At 31.6% G+C, this 20,780-nt stretch overlaps 1 protein-coding gene across 1 annotated transcript in view; it reads right to left on the bottom strand.

Moving 5' to 3' along the window:
• Window positions 1-20,324, bottom strand: part of LOC131852036 (uncharacterized) — a 93,553-nt gene extending 73,229 nt beyond the window's left edge. Inside the window, exon 1 of the mRNA XM_059202615.1 lies at window positions 20,036-20,324. Coding sequence (XP_059058598.1) covers window positions 20,036-20,090 — 55 coding nt within the window. The 5' untranslated portion in view covers window positions 20,091-20,324. The remainder of the gene's footprint in view (window positions 1-20,035) is intronic.
• Window positions 20,325-20,780: the final 456 nt, after the last annotated feature.

Here is a 20,780-nt window from a genome sequence, read left to right as displayed (position 1 = left end):
CACACATATACTCTTTTCTTAAATTGTTATTGCTGGTTCAAATATCTTTTTGTATTTTTAATAATTTTTTACTACTTTGGTGGCAAACAAGCATAACATTTAATGGTCAAAATTCGACCACTAGTTGTAAAGATAAGTAAATTTTAACCGAGATAGACTTTATAGTCGTCTGCGTTGTCCTTAAAACCTGTGTATCGCCTATTTTCTTCTAATTAGTAATTATATAATAATAACAATCTCAGGACAATTTACACAACGCCATCTAGACCCAAGTTACGCTAGCTAAAACTTGTGTTGTGTACCTACTAGATAACTGATACAAATACATAGATATATTTTTTTCTTAAATACATACATATTATATGTAGAAAGTACCCAGACCGATACAAACAATCATACTCAGGAATACAAACGTTAGTCCCGTTCGGGACAATATTAACAAAAAATAATAGTTTATAAGAATATCTGTAACCAAAACTGTAAATTGGTGTCAATAAAAAAATATTATACATCTATACATAAAAATATAATTGGAGTGTCTGTTTGTAATACTGAAATAACCGTTTTTTACTACATGCATATGAATACGGTACATACACAAAAATGACATTTTTTACAATTTTTGTCTGTCTCTCCGTTTGTTTGTACCAGCTAATCTCTGAAATGACTGGACCGACTTTTTTTGGCAGGTAGCTGATGTAATAAGGAGTAACTTAAGCTACTTTATTTTAGAAAAATATAATAAAATGCCACGCGGACGAAATCGCGGGAACAGCTAGTATCACATAATCATAAATACGTCATTACCATAAATCAACTTTAAAGTTCTACCAAACGACACTATTGTCATTGGTCCTCAGTACACTATCCATTATCCTAAACTAACAGTTTCAAGGTAATATGAGAAAAGTACTTAGTAGAAGGTAGAGCTGAATTAGATGCATAGAAAACCATTAGAGCGGATAAATTAAAATAATACAATAAAAATAATAAATTAAAATAATAGAATAAAATGGTTAAAAGTTTGAATAATTGTAATATTAACTTAATTAGTGATGTGGACTAATGATGTCATTGCTAGCAATGGTAAAACTCCACGCGGATTCCCCTGGAAACTATCCTGTTAAATTCCTCATGTTCATCTTATCTCCCACTGGTGCCCAATCAGTTTAATTGTAATAAACCCACGATAATTCAAACAGACACTAGTCCAAAACTAAGCAGAGTATAGAAGAAAATTTTCGAACAAGGTTACAGAAGTACAGATAGTATAGTACAGAAGTACAGATATGATACTATAGACTTTTTTTTTTAAATAAATACTGTTTCTTTATTGTTATTTAGAAACTAAGTTCATACTGTCTCGACACATCGTTGTATATATTTGACGACCTCTAGCACACTGCTTTACGTCCGATGGTCGCGGGCTCGATTCTTCGCACGGCACAAACATTTGCATTCAAGAGTATGATTGTTTGTATCGGTCTGGGTATGTTCTATGTATAATATGTATGTATTTACGAAAACACAAATTATCTATGTATTTGTATCAGTTATCTAGTACCCATAACACATGCTTTAGCTAGCATAATTTGGGTCTAGATGGCGCTGTGTGAAATGTCCTGAGGTTATTATTTCATGTTATAAAATGTTCAATCCGTTTAAAGTTAGTTCCAATAAAGAAATAGAAGTAAGCACATGTATTTTATTTCATTGCAAAATATATAGTACAGAATCAAGCCAGCGAAGATTAGTAATTCCAAAACGGAATACATGTTTAGCGACTTTGGCGGTCTTTCTGGCTCTGCAGCCATATCACTAAATGTAGCTCCATTGCCGATCTGCTCCGATTTCCGGTATTTAGGTTCACTCCTCCAAAGCAATGGCGAATTAGACCGAACCATAAAGCACAGGATTAACTCAGGTTGGATGAAGTGGCGGCAGGTTACGGCGACGACGTGCGACTCACGAGTTCTCCTTAAACTTAAGGGCAAAATATTCAAGGCCATGATCCGGCCTGCTATGTTGTATGGATCAGAGTGCTGGCCCATAAAGGCGACGGATGAGAGACGACTGCATGCAACTGAAATGCGAATGTTGAGATGGATGTGTGGTGTGACGAGGATAGACAAGATAAAGAATGAATACATCAGAGGAAGTATGAAAGTGGCACCGATGTTAGAGAGGTTAAAGAGTAATCGTCTATCGTGGTATGGGCATGTAATGCGTAGGAATGAAGATCATATCCTAAGGACGGTGTTACATATGAAATGGATGGTTATAAGGGTAGAGGAAGACCGAGAAAGAGATGGATGGACTGTGTGAAAGATGATATGGTGAGAATGGGAGTAAATAACGGAATGACTGCGAACAGAGATGAATGGAAGAGTAAAACATATTACGCCGACCCCAAATAAATGGGATAAGGAAGAAGCATATGATGATGAATCAAGCCAGCGAAAATGGATCCTATTTTAAAGAAGAAATACAAATAGGCAGGGGTTATGAATTACTAATTTTAATAGTTGTATCGTGCAATAATCGAACACGCCACAATTAGATGATAAGCAAAGTGCTATTAATAATAATATTAAAAATTCCATCTCTACATACTAGACTCAAGATATTTCAACTTCACCCACTTACTTTCATACTTCCCCAGCTGTAATACGGAACACTTGTAGAATAGTCCGCAAATTTTTGTCTTCCGCTTAAAAATCTCCATTCTCATCATTCATCATTTATATTGTCATTGTTTCGTGATTTTTAGATAGATATATAATATACTAGCTGTTCTGGCGACTTCGTCTGCGTGGAATTTAACTTTACTTTTCTAAAATAAAAGATTTTAAAAAATAAAAATAGCCTAAGTTACTCCTTATTACATCAGCTACCTGCCAGTCCCATCAAAATCGGTGCAACCATTTCAGAGATTAGCCGGAACAAACAGACAGTCAGACAAAAACTGTAAAAAATGTTATTTTGGTGTATGTACCGTATTTATATTCATATTCATGTAATATAAAACGGTTATTTCAATATTACAAACAGACACTCCAATTTTATTTATATGTATAGTATAATATATATATATATATATAAACAGCATTGGGTAAGGGAAAAGTAGATAGCCCAAGTTATATATAATAAAAAGTTAGATATTACATGTATACTAAATACATATATATACAAATACTATATATATACATATAAATAAAACACACTTACATATACATAAATAAAATATATAATTAATTACATGTCTAATAAAATTTAACATTACAGAAATATTTATTTGCTATTTACGTTCTTTTCGTTGCATTCATGCACCATCTACCACCCTCTGTCTTTTGTCCTCTTTCCAAAGATTGTCTGCTAGAGATGCCTTAAACTGTACGACTGCCATTTTGTACCTTAATACACACTTCATAGAGTATGGTATAGCAGGTACTATAAGTTTGTTATATTTTTTTCAATTACAACATCATCATAGTATAAAATAAAGTCGCTGTTGCTGTCTGTCCGTCCCTATGTATGCTTAAATCTTTAAAACAACGTAAGGGATTTTGAAGCGGTTTTTTTAATAGATAGAGATTCAAGAAGGTTCATGTATAATACATGTACACATGGGTGAAGCCGGGACGAGTAGTAGAGTAATAAATTAAAGCATGTCCATCGTTTTGCACGGGCAGACTAGATATATAATGTCAGCTATACGTATATTCTACCGGCAATATTTGTAATTACAAAAGGAATATACGATTATAAATGTCGATTTCGGTACATTTATTATTTGTCAAATGATTAAAACATATTGCATATCAGACTACATTCATTACGAACGCAAGTAGTAAATTTTAGTCCGCACTGAATTTAATTGAGTAACTATTTAACTAAAATTATAATAATTAATAAATGACAGCGTCGGTAGTTTAGCGGTTTTGCTTTACGTCTGATGATCGCGGGTTCGATACATTTGTATTCATGAGTATGATTGTTTGAAAAAACTATGTATATCACTTGTCTAGTCCTCATAACACATGCTCTGCCTACCGTCGAGGTCACACGGTAGGCAGAATGAGATGGCGCTGTGTGAGTTGTCCATGGTTATTTATTAATTATAAACTAATCAATTAATTTATGTATTAGTTCATAAAATGTAATTAAATTAAGTATTAATCATTTAATTAAATGCCATTATATTTAATACCAAGAATACAACTTATAACTAATTTACATACAATTAGTAGGTACTAGTCTACAACTAACATTTATATTATACAATTAACTAAATTTTTCGAATGAAATCGAAAGGCAAATGTAAATTACGAATGACCTGAACAATGTCGCTAATTGGACTCAAACCTATTACACTATTCATAATAAATGTACGAGAAGAGAACAATTAGATTAATATCAATTTGAACAAAGAACTGAAACAAAGTAGCTAATCAATACGACTTTAGATTAACGTTCATTTTTATTTCAGTGGAAACATGTTCAAGATTATATCTACACATTTCTTTCATGAGTAGAAGATATTCCGCAAATTGATTCTTGTCCACGGGGATTTTGGCGAACCGTATTATTCGTAACTCAATCAGAACACATGTCGGAAATATCCAACATATATCTATAAACACATGAGATGGTAGTAACTGAATAACTACTTATGGGGATATTACAGAAAATGGGTCGTGGCTAAGTCCTAAAACGCGATATCGAAACTTTTTGTTACGCGTATATAATATATCGCTCATCTTTTTTTTAAAACTAATATAATGAATACATATTAGTTCTCACAAGTATTGACAACCACGGCGCCTTGGCGGTTAAGCACATCGCTATACTTCTAACGGTCGCGGGTTCGATTCCTCGCACGATACCAATATTTGTTATGAGTATGATTTTTTGTATCCGTCTGGGTGTTTTCTAAGAAAATGTTAAATCAAATATTTCTATCAGTTGTCTCGTATTCATAACTTTCTGTTTAGCTTACAAGCTGACAAGGTACTCTGATAATTGTCTAAAGTTATGATTATTATTATTGATCCATGAAATGTAAAAGTAATAAAATAACAAAATATAAAAGAAGCATCTTTCACTATGGAAAGATACATTACTATATAATATTGTAAAGTAAATAATATATACATTATTATATTATTTACTTTACAATTAATTACCTTTGGATATATTAATATTATTTCATGTATGTTTTTAATGACTTTTCGTATTCTACTGAAATTTAAACTAGATATCTTCCAGCCTATTATTATTCTGAAATTCTAGTCCCTTGCGTATCTTGTTACCGGGCAACCCCAGAAGCCTATATAGATAAATTTATAGTTAGCTTTAATATTATATGAAGTTCTATTTTAATACTTCGTCCACATGTATCTGCACCTAAAAATATCTTATAACATTTATTTGTCCAAATTTTTGTTGCCTAACGTCTTCAAAACAGCAGAATCTATTTAAATGAAATTATAGATATACTAGCTGGCCCGGCAATCATAGTATCGCTTGGCAATAACCATAAACAGTCTATGAATGTCACACTTTCGCGACATAACTGACTGATTGACCGACTGATTTGGAATGATGCCAATAATCCCCTTTACTAATTCCTACCTTGTATCTCCTCCTACCCTATATCTCCGATTTAGTATTGCTTCTTTTCTAAAATATCTCGCATATTTATCTATATTAATTTTTCTGTTTGTGAACAGACTGCTAGGAAACAAATAACTAACTAACTAAATGTTACATAAAGTTGTTAGTGAAAAGTAGATAAAAAAATATATAAATTGCATTATGTAAAGTAGTATTTTAGAATACAATTCAAACTTAAATTAAAAATAAGTAAAGTATAAAATAACGAAATACTAGCAAATTATTAATTAAAACGAGTCTTTTAATTCCTAATAATGATTATTAAGGGTTTGTTTTGATTATTACAAATACCATAGACTGAACGGTTACTGTTCAGCACAATTTCGAATTGATGAAAGTTTGTACATAACTTCACTATTTGAAGAGTTAATTGGTTAAAATTTGTAAGTCCTAACTTCCACACTAATTTAATTTCAAAATTAAATTTAATTCCCAACTTACAACTCAGAAATTAAAATTCACCTGTCATATGCCTAGGTATCCAAGAAAAAAGTTGTACAGAATTTAAAAAAATAATCATAAATCCTTGATTGGCAGAATAATGTTACGTTGTACATTATTATGCCAATCAAGGTTTTATGATTATTTTTTAAATTCTGTACAACCATTTCAGATGCCATATCTGTCCTCAAGTGTGAATTACCCATCATCACAAACAAACTTTGCTTGATTTTGCTTTGCTTTGAGTGATGCAGTTTAATGCCCGTAATGCATATAGTTTAATGCACGTAATGCATACAGTTTAATGCACGTAATGCATACAGTTTAATGCACGTAATGCACCCGATGGCGAGTTCATAAAGGTGTCTTTCCATTAGCATTTGTTTCCAATTATCTAAAAAATTGATCTACTGTTAATAAATAAATGCGAAAACACGGCGTTCACTCAACACCATGTTTGTAAACCGTATCTATTCCACTGAAAGGAGAGGCGCAATTTGATGCTTTTAAAAGAAAACAATACATCGATGAACGAACGTGCTGCATAAATGGAGAGTACGCCCGTGTGAAATTTACCAATTGCGTAAAAAAGGAACTATGACAAACTGTTATTTTTGTGTTCAGGTATTTTTTACACTCAACGTATTCGATGATACAATTTTCTAATTGTAATTCTTTCTAATCGCTGGTTTTGATTTCATTACTAATCTAAACCTTACATTCAATTTTTACCAATATTTGTAATGAAACATTCGTAAAATTGAGTGTGAGGTTTTAGGAGATAATCGCTGAATTTACAAAACCCATTTAGATATTTTTTGTATTACATAGTCCATTTAAAGAGGATAGGCTAAACTAATTAAGACTATATATGGTTTTATAACCCTATATAGTCTTAATTAGTATAACAGCTTATGCTGCAATGAAAAATGTTGTAAAAATGGGAGAAATGTGAGGCAGACGAAGTAGCCTACTATTATTTATTTTTATTTATGCTCTTATATATTTATTGCACCAAATATGTAAAATAATTAAAATAGAATAGAATAGAAAATCATTTATTCTAATAAACTTACATTGAAGCGCTTTTGAATAGTCATCACATATTTTTTTTTAATCTACAGCTCATTCGGAAAGCTGTCTCATCACAAGAAGAACGAGCAAGAAACTTGTGTGTTGCTCTTTTAAATAATTTTATTCTTACTTACAATTTAAGTTTAAGTGTGTGAATAGAAATTATACATTAACTGATATTTGTATCAATGGTCTTATCGCTAACCAATTTTTTCCAGACTACCATTAGGTCAATAAAGATAGTAAAGCTAAGAACGGTGACGCACGTAATAAAAAAAATACATAATATACCATACCTACATGTAACAAGTATATAATAAAGTATAGTATATTATAAAAAATATAACACTTCAATTTGGAATTAGAAAAATAAATAATCTTTCAAATAACTTCGATATGAGCACTTCTGAATAGTTATATTTTTGATTCTACCACTCATTCAGAACGCAGATTCATCACAAGAAGAATGAGCAATAAACTTGTGTGTTGCTCTTTTGAATAGTTGTTTTTTTTTTATATATAAATAATTACACCATAACAAGTGGCTCTAAACATTTCTAAATTCCAAAGAATAGTATGTAATTTATATGTGATCAATGATCGCAATTTTCTATTAAGACGAAATGTCCCGAAAGGGTCCGATTATTAACTCGAGTTCTCGATTCACACAACCCTACCCACATAACATCGTCAAAGCAAATGTCGAAATGGGAAACCAATTTACATACGAAGAAGAATTATTTATTATACGATGAGAACACTAATAACGAACTCGTGTGAACGTAGCTCATTCTATAATTATGCATAATACATGCTCTCATAATTAATTATTATAATACACGTAGAATATTACTATATGAAGTTATTTTTTCATTCATATGTAAATGAAAGCTGAATGGCATTCATTATTTGAATTTGGCGCGCATATGTAGTTGATTTAAATTTAAACGTCAGAATGACGTCATGTCGCTGAGGAAGTTTCTATTGTTGTTTTAAAATTCGTCCAATTTGAACAGGCGAAGAGCATTGCCCATACTGCCTAGTTAGTAGTTACATTAATCTACAGTATGTAGATGTATATAATAGTTATAGTGAATACAATTTTAATTGTTTATAATTTGAGTTTGTAATATTGTGAAGTACCTAATAGCGTAAAATGTTGTTTCTCTTTTCAGGTGAGTGGTTTAAAATTGATATTATTATTAGTAATGTGCTGTTATAGTTGTTAACAACAATTATTGGTAATAAATTTAATCTTTTTTCAGAGAACCTTAATTAAGTATATTACTTCACATAAAAAAGTGTAAAAAGACATTATAAATATTTCATATATACATATTTAAATATAATAAAATCATTCTCTAAATCCGGCTGAAGGAATTAGAACTTTTTTTTATACTACGACGTTGGAAACAAGCAAACGGCCCATCTGATTGTAAACATTTACCATAGCCTGGCTAGCTCTGGACGCCTAAAACTAGGAATGTCACGTGCGACCCAAAATTTTCACAGAATATGTTTGTTAACATATAGGCTAGAGAATCTAAGAAATGTGCCTCTAAAATGGACCATCACAACAAAAGCGATGTGCTAAACCGCTAAATCACCGACACCTATTCTATGGTTTAATATTTAGAGAGACACAAAGTTCTTGACATTCCATGGATTCACCGCGCGGGTGCAGGGTCCATCGTGTGGCAGAGAGGGAAACTCTGAGCAGTTCTCGGGACTTGTGAGTCGGGTGCAGGTTTAGGGGCCTTTGCCTACGTACGACAACACTCATCTTCGCCGCTCGTGGTTCTCTCCCTCTCCGGCCAATATATTAGTGATGTTAGGGAGCTCCGTAACCGTAACCGAAACTATCGGATATTCGATATGGAAAAATATCCATAACCGTAACTGAATCAGAAATAAATGTGTCGAATAATATCGGATAGGGACGGAGCCTAATTGAGTCACGTTATGTAACCATGTTACTTTTGAAATTCCTTAAAAAATTAATATCCGTAACCGAAATTATCCGAAACTAACGGATAATCCGAAATAATTTCATTGAATCCGTATCCGGTATAATAATCATACCTATATCCGAAACCTATCCGTATCCGAAATTTCATATCCATAACAACCCTGATTTATATAATAAAATATTTATGTGTACTGAATAATACATATAATTTATATATACTGAATAATACTTATGGCTATCAACTTTTATTATTGTAGCTGTACACGAGACTCCGTCCGCCTGGAATTTCACTTTAACTTTCTAAAATAAAAGTAGCCTAAGTTACATCAGATACCGGCCAACAAAAGTCCCGTCAAATTCGGTCCAGCCATTTCAGAGATTAGCCGGAACAAACAGACCGACAGACAGACAGACAGACAAAAATTTTAAATAATGTTATTCTGGTGTATGTACCGTATTTATATTCATGTTCATGTAGTAAAAAATAGTTATTTCAATATTACAAACAGACACTTCAATTTTATTTATATGTATAGATGTAAAGATAACTAATTATTGTTACGAGTATTCCTCGACTAAAGTAAAAGTTTACTCCTCTCCATCCGAAGGTTGTCTAGAAGAAATCGCTATTTAAGGCTGACCATTGTGACTTCTTATTGTAATTATATGTTTTTATATTTGTATGTAATTGTTTTTTTTTCTGTCAGAGCACCAAAAAAGAGTTTATTAATCATTCATTCAAATACACTTGCCAATTTTTATATCAAAACTCTGTTTTTGGTATTAAGTATATAGCATTATTTTTCTAAAACAATATTGCATTACTGCCATTTCATAATATTAACTTACATAATTACAAAAAAAAACAAGATACGGAAATAATGGATTATCTCGAATTGTTTTCCTTCTAAACGTAATAAATATTAACTTAGAGCGTCCTTTTTACAATATTATAGAATATTATATCGCTTTACAAGGAAGTCGTAATAAAAATGTTATAGGAGTATTTTTTTCAATACAATTTGGGTCATAGAATTACTGTGATATAGACAAGATTTGCAAATTATAATCAAACAGTCGTAAATTAAATTAGTTAATCAAAGCGTCTACCCTATCTCAGCATCCTTGCTCTACTGTTATTCATATTTTATTCTGTTTATTTTATATATCTATAGGATTACTATAATTTAGAAATTTCAGTAAAAGTTTTATGATATACTGTATTTACCTAACCTTTTCCATGATAGATAAACTAACGGACCTCTAGAATAAAAGAGTATCGGCAACTGTTACTGGAGCAGGAACACAACTACTATTTTAATAAAAACCAAATACTAGTAAAAATGTGTATTCTTCCCAAAAGGGCTCACAGCGAGAAGTAACAAAACAATATAATTAGTCAAAAGTGACGTATAAAAAATATAAAATTTATAAAAAGAATGGTAGACAAGCTGCCAGTAACAGCAACTGTCAAATATTGGCATAATTGACCACTAAATAAGTTCACTGCCTTATCTCAACTTTTAACTGAAACACATTTGTTGGCGACATACTTTATTATATAATACTAGCTGTACCCGCGACTTCGTCCGCGTGTAATTTAACTTTATTTTTCTAAAATAAAAAGTAACCCTAAGTTACTCTTTATTACATCAGCTACCTGCCAATAAAAGTCCCGTTAAGATTGGTCCAGCCATTTCAGAGCTTAGCCGGAACAGACAGACAGACAGACACAAATTGTAGAAAATGGTATTTTGGTGTATGTACGGATATGCATGTAGTAAAAAACGGTTATTTCAATATTTAATAGATATTCCAATTTTATTTATATGTATAGATTTACACTGGTTTATTCTTTAAGTTTGTGCTAAATATATCCTACGTGATGAATTATTTGGTTTTTTATTTTACCCATAAATGACATACTGTTGCCAGCTGTGTCTTTCAAAGAAAACTGCGGCTTAACGGCTGAAAGAAATGAGACAGACGGCAGACAAAAACGACTTTGTTCAAAGTGCACAAAACAGAAAATCACAGGTCAGTTGCCGGGTCTGCATGGGAGAAATATGGTTTTATATAAACTAGTTCGATATAGCCTGTACAGGATTCGTTTTACTCATTTTTCACAAGGACCCCTATATTGATAGCCTCGATGGTCTAGTGTTATAGCACACTGCCTTGCTTCCGTTGGTCCCGGGATCGTTTTCTCGCACGGCCCAAACATTTGTATTACCGAGTATGATTGTTTGTTTCGGTCTGGGTATTTTCTATGTATAATATTTATATTTATATATAGTATTTACGAAAAAAATAGTTTATCTATATATATTTGTGTCAGTTATCTAGTACCAATAACATAAGCTTTAACGAGCTTAACTTGGGTCTAGATGGCGCTGTATATATTGTCCTGAGACTATTATTATTATATGGGTCTAGAGGTGACTGACTTATTTCAATGGTCGCATGTTCTATTCTTCCCACAGTACAAACGATTGTATTCATGAATATGATTCTTTATATTTATCTGGCTGTTTACTTTGTATATTACGTACATATTTACAAAAAATACGACGAACTTTTTATATCAATTGTCTATTATACATGAGACAAGAACTGCTTAGCTTGGTCCTAGATGGCGCTGTGTGAATTATTCAGGATTTCCATTATTGTAGTAAGAGGGATATGTACCTCCGTTACGAGAGGAATCTCTCAGTAAAATTTCTACATTGTAGGCTTTACAATAGTGGAGATTTCGCCATTATTCAGCGAGCGGTATTTCTCTTTGATAACATAATTATGCACATTTTTACGCGGCTTGGAATAGCAAATAAGGTGATGACTTGTTCAATAGAAAGAATACAAAGATTCACTAAAGCAGACTAGCTAAATGTATCTGTTTATTTTACCTGTCATATTTCAATCAGAACATATCACAGCGCCATCTAATTCCAACAAGCTTGCTAGCAATGTACCAAATAAGTTTGACATCCACGAGGTCGCCGCTGGAAATCATTGTGATAAATTACTAGTGAATTTGTCACGATGGCCTAACTTACCTGACTAATGCTCATCTCATCTTATTATTTATTTCTTGTTTTGTGTCTTATTGTAAATTGTATTATTTGTGTTATGTTGGCAATAAATCAATTATCTATCTATCTTATCATCCTCCACTGGTGCCCAGCCAGCATAATCCGTTGGCTACACCGAGTGTACCATTCCATCATTTAAAAAATACTAGCTTGTACAGTGGGTTCTTTATAAAAATAATTAATTTTTTACTAAATACACGTGGAAAACACTTACAGTTATACAAACAGTCATACTCATTAGTTATGAGTTATTTTATGTTATTACAACCAGATAGTGCATAATCATAAAAACAAATTTATTTTAAATGCAAACATAGATAAAGTGGATTTTTAACTCTTACTACAATGAAATGTGTTGTAGTTTATGAAATATTTTATAAATAAACACATATCTGAACATATAAATAAAAAATTTGTGTCTGTTTGTAATATTGAAATAACCGTTTTTTACTACATGCATATGAATATAAATATGGTACATACATGAAAATAACATTTTTTACAATTTTTGTCTCTCTGTCTGTTTGTTCCGGCTAGTCTCTGAAATGGCTGGATCGATTTTGACGGGACTTTTTTTGGCAGATAACTGATGAAATAAGGAGTAAAAAAAGGATGAATTAGGCTACTTTTATTTTAGAAAAATAAAGTTAAATTCCACGCGGACGAAGTCGCGTGTACAGCTAGTATGAAATATGAATATTGTTGTAACACAAAACATGTTGTAGTTACCTGTAAATATAAGAAAAGTTGATTTGAAGACCGCTTTATATTGGTCACCCTTAGAAGTAAATAAATTAATAAATATTTCAGAGCTGTCAACTCGTTGCAAAAAACTTCCTTCCTGAACAGGGCTCGGGAACATTTTAAAGCGTTAATTAAAAACTAAAGAATCGAGTTGGAAGTCTTTACTCACTTCGAAATTTCCAAAGAGTGCTTAAGCAACTCGCGATTATTGGTGGATACCTTATCGGCAGGCGCCAGGGTAAAAGGTGATATTCGTTTCCAATCCCCATGGATTTTCTGTTCACAATGCAAAATACGTACTTGACAAATGGGGGTCTATTGTCTATATATAATATACTCTATACTTGTATTTCAGGGATCTTATATTTTACTTTACACCACCTTTACGATGAAATGACTGGTTTTGTTATTTACACATTTTTTGTTGCATATAATTCTTTGTCTTTTATAAAATAGTGATAATTTTGACGCTCTCCTTGGTCTAGGTGTTTAACACATCGAATTACTTTCAATGGTTGTGGGTTCGATTCCTTCCATGGCACAAACATTTGTATTCATGAGGATAATTGTTTGTATCGGTCTAGATGTTCTCTATGCATAATATGTATGTATGTACGTATTTACGAAAACAAATCTATCTATTTGTATCTAAGCCCCATACCATAGGCTTTAGTTTAACTTGGGTGTAGATGGCGCTGTTTGATTTGTCCTAAGAATATTATTATTTTAAGAATGTATATTTGTCTCTTTGTATGTTTAGGATTCATGTATATGTTGGTTCATTATTTTAATATTAGTTCCCGCTATCATCCAATGGAGCTGTAAAAGCCAGTAGCGGCCAACAGCATTAGAGAAGTGCGAAAAAAAAAATACTAAAAATATATGAAAATTGGTTTATGTCTATTTTCTTTAAGCTTTAAAACGCAATAAACAAGCAAACAGATATTACTTGTGGATTAATTAATAATATTCGTTAACAGATTACAACAAAAAATCTTTGCAATAATATTTACTCTCACAGATAGGTACGCTGCTAAAAGCTACCACGAAATTTTGTAATCTGCTTAATAAAAAATCCATATAAAAATGAAAAATATCGTTCATTTGAGCGTTTATTATTGAATTTACTTATGCGATGAAACAGACATCGTTTATTTATTCGTACTTTTCAATATTTTCCTTGTTTTTTTTATTTATTTATTTTTATAAACAGCGTTGTTAGCATATTTGATGGAAGCAGTAAACATTGGTAAAACAAAAACATCAATAAATGTGTAATTACTTAATCCATACTAATATTACGATGTTTAATACAATAAAATGTAACAGAAAATTATTTTATTCAAATATATCATTACATAGTATAAAACAAAGTCGCGGTCGCTGTCTGTCCGTCCCTATGTATGCTTAAATCTTTAAAACTACGCAACGGATTTTGAAACGGTTTTTTTTCAATAGATAGAGTGATTCAAGAGCAAGGTTTATATATATAATACATGTACACCCGCGCGAAGCCGGAGTGAGTAGCTAGTTAAATATATATCTCTATTCTATTCTATTAAATAATTCGAAAATGGGTGCCTAACAGATTGTTTGTCTAATTATATTACAATTATTAGTGCACCGCCAATAATCTTTCTCTGTACAACTCAAGGTTGACTGGTAGTACGCAAGGTCTTAAGTCCGCCCAATGTACACTTAATTTTTGTTCATTGAAGTTATATAAATAAATAAAATACTCTTTTTCTCATAAAACTATTGGTGTAGATGATACATAAAATAATTGTTGCTGGCAACTTGTCTACCATTCTTTTTATAAAATTTATATTTTTGATATCTATTTTTTATATGTCACTTTTGACTTATCGTTACTTTCATTGTTCGCTGTGAGCCTTTTTGGGAAAAATACACATTTTTTTACTAGTATTTGATTTTTATTAAAATAGTAATTGTGTATCCGATCCAGTAACAATAATAATAAAAACACACTGCGCCATCTTGTTACAAGCTAAACAGTGCTTCTATTATGAGTACTAGACAACTGACATAAATATAGAGATATATGTATATATATTTGTAAATACATACATAATATACGTAGAAAATACCTAGATCGATACAACAATCATACTCATGAATACAAATGTTTGTACCATGCGAGGAAGCGAACCAGTTGCCATTATAAGTAAATCGCCGCGATGAAACTGGACCAACGAGGCTGTATTAATTAACAATGACTTTTCTCCACTAGATCATTAAAATATGACGACAAGATTGTAATGTATGTTCGTATAAAGGAGACGTCAAAAAAATCTTAATAATTCTGTTATATTCTCGTATTCTGTAGTAAATTGTTCATTAACTTCATTGCATATATCTCCAATGACAAAGATGACGTTTTACATCATCTTCATGCGAGCAATCATCAAATTCTGTTCAGCCGATTAGTCGATAACGTATGAAATTTGCGGACACACAGACTCTTTTACATTTATAAAATTCTTCGGGTTATCTGTTTACTACAGTTCAATTTCCTGGAATAATTTATTTATAAGAAATGTAATATCTATTTTAAATTTAATAAATCATATATATATTAAGAGAAAATTGAAAATAAACAATCCTTTTAATTAAAATAAAATAAACCAATTACAAACCCGTTTACAATTTTCGTTTTATTATTTTGTAATCGAATAAAAATAATACCAGTTAAGAAAACGGGACCTAACCTTCTCTTTATAGGGGGAGAGCATCCTCAGTAAGGGGGAGATAGAGGCCTCATTCCTGGCAATGTAGGTCCTGGTTTTTTTATAGTATTGGGGATAGACACCTGATGCTAAGTGATTAAAGAATTAAAGACTTTATTAAAACCGATACAAAAGTATAACAATAACGTTAAACGTAAACAACTACTTTAGTTTATAAAAAAATGGGTTTCTCAGGGTCTAGACTATCTGTGTACCCAATTTCATTTAAATCGGTTCAGTAGTTTTGGCGTGAAAGCGAGACAGACAGACAGAGTTACTTTCGCATTTATAATAATTAAGTAAGAATTACATTTATGTAAATTGCCCTGCATGCTTTTCAGAGAATTTACTAGTAGTATTTAATTGTGCGATACTGTCTGCAAAGTAAAAATATTAATATCCCTGGACAATAACGCCATCTAGTTCCGAGCTAAGCAAACAGAGTTACTTTCGCATTCGTAATATTAATAAGAATGTAAGGATTTCATATGTATGTTAGTAGCCTGAAATAAATTAAAAAAAAAAACAGTGTCTTCGTGAAGTCTGTGTAAGAGCAGTTGATTTTTTCCCAACTCCTTCTGCACGTTCTCAAACAAACTTCAGAAAGTGGAAAGTTTAATGAGAATTAACTTCAATAAAGAAGTTACAGTTTTGTTGTCGACACATTTTCCGTTTTTTTTATTGTATTAGCAATACCGAAACAGCATTTTTTTTAATGTGCACCTTTCACACGTCTGCGCTAACGGTTTACGCTGGCGAGGCACCAGTGGAGGGTAATAAAATGAGTATGAAGTCAAGTCAATTAGCCCTTTTTGGCAATTGACAATTTGCCACAATGGTTTCTAGGGGAACCGTGTGGAGGTCAACCAGACGTGGTACATTGCAATGGGGTTATTAACGATAGCGACCCTAATATTAACGATTAGGGTCCAACGACTAACAAACTGAGGGTTCATCTGATAGGAAGTAGTAATAATCATTTATATTTAACTGGGTCTTAACACGAATTAGTTGAATGACTAGTGTGCATGGCTATAGTTGTTAATGCATGGGATTTTCATTTAATGTTAGATATAGACACCTAAGTATATAACTATACATTTTAAATAGACTGGCTTCCAAAAAAAATTCAATTTAGTTTCTTGCCAGTTCTCAATTAGACTGTATACTGAACTGGACGGTAGGGTAAAAAATGACTTTCATAAGCGGCTAAAATGTCCTACATGAATAAATGATCTTTGAATTTGAATTTGAATAATTTTATGGCAAATAAAGATATTTAAATAGGTTTTAAAGGAGTGCAATATAATAGAAATGATATATAATTGATTACTCTTCATTTATAAATATATATTAAATAAATTTTCTGTTAAACGTAAACTACGGGAATATTATTTGAATTTATAACTTTCTCTCTTCTCTGAATTCACTTTTTTTTTAGCCATTTAAATCTCTTTAGTTCTCTGACTGTCAGACTATTTGGTATATATATAAGTTTATTGCATTTATAAGTACACATTTGTGTGTATATTTGTATATATTTATGTTATATATTATTGTATCTCTTAAGTATATATATATATATATTGTATATATATTTATATTTTGTTGCATTTTGTTTATGTTTATAATTTTGCACCGCCAACAATTATTCTCTGCACCACCTATGGTTGACTGGTAGAAAATGCCGCATGGTGTTAAGTCCGCCAAATGTACTTTACTATATATTATATTGTGTGCATTAAAGTTAAATAAATAAACAAATAAATTTATATATTCCCTATACAGTAATGACAGACAAACACACGTTTTAATTAGTCATCATATTAGAGTAAATAAACCGGCAGCATATTCTTTACATTTAATTAACGTTGACGGATTTCTGTTGCCATTTTCACTTCAATTGATTCATTAATTTAGCCGCATGTTAGGGTGGGCTTTCCCTCTCTCTCTCGACATAGGTGGAGGTTACTGATAAGGTGTCTCATGTTAAGAATATATATATATATCTATGATTATTCTAGTATTATTTTTATTATATTCTCCAAGGTGTCCATCAGGTTGTTTAGGTTATTAAGATTGTTAGATGTAGTTTATTGAAATTTGTGTAGCTTCGCTAAATTCTTAGCTTTATCATATTTATTTATTCATATGTTTAAACTTTAATACATATAATTTTAAAATACATATGGCGGACTTAACACCATGAGGCGTTATGTACCAGTCAACCATGGGTGGTGCAGAGAATAATTCTTGGTGGTGCAAATGTTAATATATTGAATGATACAGATACAAATATATATGAATAAATAGCTACATATATATATTTATGTGTGCATTTTTTTTATGATGAGCTAATCTGTGGGTTTTGATTGAAATGCTATTACTGTAGTGTTGGATTTGTTTCTGGAATTTTATATAAGTTTCTGTGTTAAATATATGTTTTTAATTTTACATGTTATTAAAGAATACATGATTATCAATATACAGATTCATTTATAAATTCGATTAGGGACAATGTAGCGACCACCAGCATATGCTACTGCATTTTTAACAAAATGAAATATTTTCATCAGTAGTCTTACCACGCATTTGAGTACACATATAGGTTTATTACAGATTTTTTATTTTTATTTTATATGTCAAATGTACCGACAGTTCGGAGTACTTTTGAGCTAAGAAACACTGACAGAGTCAGCTCATATTATTTTCAAGTAGGTTTGTAGATGATTACAAAAACAGATTTTTTTTATGAATTCAGTTAGGGAGAATGTAGAGACGACCAGATTATTTTCTTTAAATAAAAATACAGTAGCGTATACTGAATTTTTATCTAAAGGATATAATTAAATCAGTAACAGGAACTCATATCGGACTATGCTTGTTAAAATGTCTACATGTTTAAAATGTAAACTTTGTGCCATGCATAACCAGATTGTAGAACCATCAGCAATGGTATTTCCGAATAGATACGATATAGAAAACTACAAGAGCTTATTTCTTCTTAAAAAGTCGGCAATGTAGATACTTGCAATTCTCCTGATGTTGCCGACCATGAGCACACCATGGTCAGTAATCACTTACGATCAGGTGAGCCGTAAGTTTGTTTGTCTCCTATGCTATAAAAAACCCTATTAGGTCTACTACACGTGATTACCCTATTAAACCATCGTGATTAATTCCTGGTAAATAGCCCACGGCGGGCTAACTGACTTGACCTCCTCCACTGGTGATTCTCCAGCTTATACCAGGCGGAAGCGCCATTCGTACAATAAAAAAATATAAGTAGGTATGTATATATGTTTTTGCATGTGTGTTTGTAAATAGCTGTATATATAACAGACATTTTTGAAGATCCGTCTCATATTTAATTTTCATATAAAATATTATTTTCAAACATTTGCTTCTAACATTATTTTAACAAATACGTTATCATGGGGGAAAGGAATTGTTAGTAATGTGGACTCAAGACCCCATTACTAGCAATGTACCATGTCAGGTTGACCTCCACGTGGTTCCCCCTGGAAACCATCGTGATAAATTCCTGGTGAATTTGTCACGATGGGCTAACTAACCTGACTCATCTTATCATCCTCCACTGGTGTCCCGCCAGTGTATACCGATAGCGCAGGCGGGTACCATTCCATTATCATACATAAAAAAAAATACATAATCACAAAACTATACGTAGGTACCTATCAACTTTAAAACAATGAACAAAACAATAAACTTAAATATAATCCTTAGATGAAAATTAAAGAATATTTAAAAACAATAATAGATCTGAGTACACAGTCCACGTATTTATATTTTAACATAGTAGTGACATACCAAAATATGAAATAAAATTATATTATTCCACTTTAAATTTTTAATTTTAAAAGTATTATTTTAAATTTTAAACACTAATATAAATTTAACGACTTTATCCAATTATATGGTACTGTTATCCCATTCTGTAATATGTAATCGTATAACGTTATACAATATATAATTATCCTATACCCATCTTAATAAATTCTAAATTGCAAGCAAAGTCACGAGTAATAGCTAAATGCCAAAATCATTATGAGAATACTGCTATGTGAACCTCATAATCCAATATACATTTTAAAATGTACGTATGATATTATAAGGTCCTGACCGGAATTTATTAAAAATGGTAACACCAGCGAAATTCAATTTCCTCCTGGCGCTTAAAAGGATGATAAATATTTAAAATCATTTCCATACAGTGTCTGCGCTTATCTCAAATACAAATGAAAGCGTTATGCGAAAATTAAAAAACTCACCTCCGATAAGCATCATGAATAACGATGAAACCGTTATCATTCCTCGTCCTGACATTGTCGATATTACACATAAAAAAAGTACACTAAAAAAGCACTAAGCACGTGACAACTTCAAAAACGAATAACAAATAAGTTTTAATTAAATAACGCTGCTTTCGAACTGGCCGGAAAGTTTTAACAAGAGCATTTTAATAAAAACAGTTACATAATAAAAAACAATTATAGAATTCTATTTTCCAAGTTTAATTCGAAATTGGAAAACGCCGCCAAAACGGATAGGTTCAGTAACGTCCACCCTATACAAATTCCCGTACAGTACTGAAGCCGAGAAAAGCACCTGACTCGGGCGTCAGATTTTAGCGCAGCAGGATCATTCTATTAAGTTGCAAAGGAACCGCGTGCGTACTGCTAAACAAACAGATTCGGCGTTCGAAATTATTTAATCTGTGGCTTTCACATGAGGGAGTCCCACAAACGATTCATTTGGGAGGATTTAAATGACAATTGTGTGTCCGAACTTCGAATGCCTGTTGTAATCGTTGGGAACGTATCACGAATTCCCATTATATTTATCGCCCCTTTTTCGTTTGCACGTAGTAGCATTGTCCGTTTTCCCCATAATTCCTTTCATTTATTGTTTTCAAAACTCTATTTAAATTCAAATAAATCCTGCAACCCTTTACTTTATACGTAGAAAATTAGTTGAATTTTATTTTTAACATGTGTATAGACTTTATTGTGTGTA

The sequence above is a fragment of the Achroia grisella genome, unplaced genomic scaffold (genome assembly GCF_030625045.1).
Source record: "Achroia grisella isolate CSIRO2021 unplaced genomic scaffold, CSIRO_AGI_Agris_v1 utg821, whole genome shotgun sequence".
Taxonomy (NCBI): domain Eukaryota; kingdom Metazoa; phylum Arthropoda; class Insecta; order Lepidoptera; family Pyralidae; genus Achroia; species Achroia grisella.
This window is presented reverse-complemented; position numbering and strand designations above follow the sequence as displayed.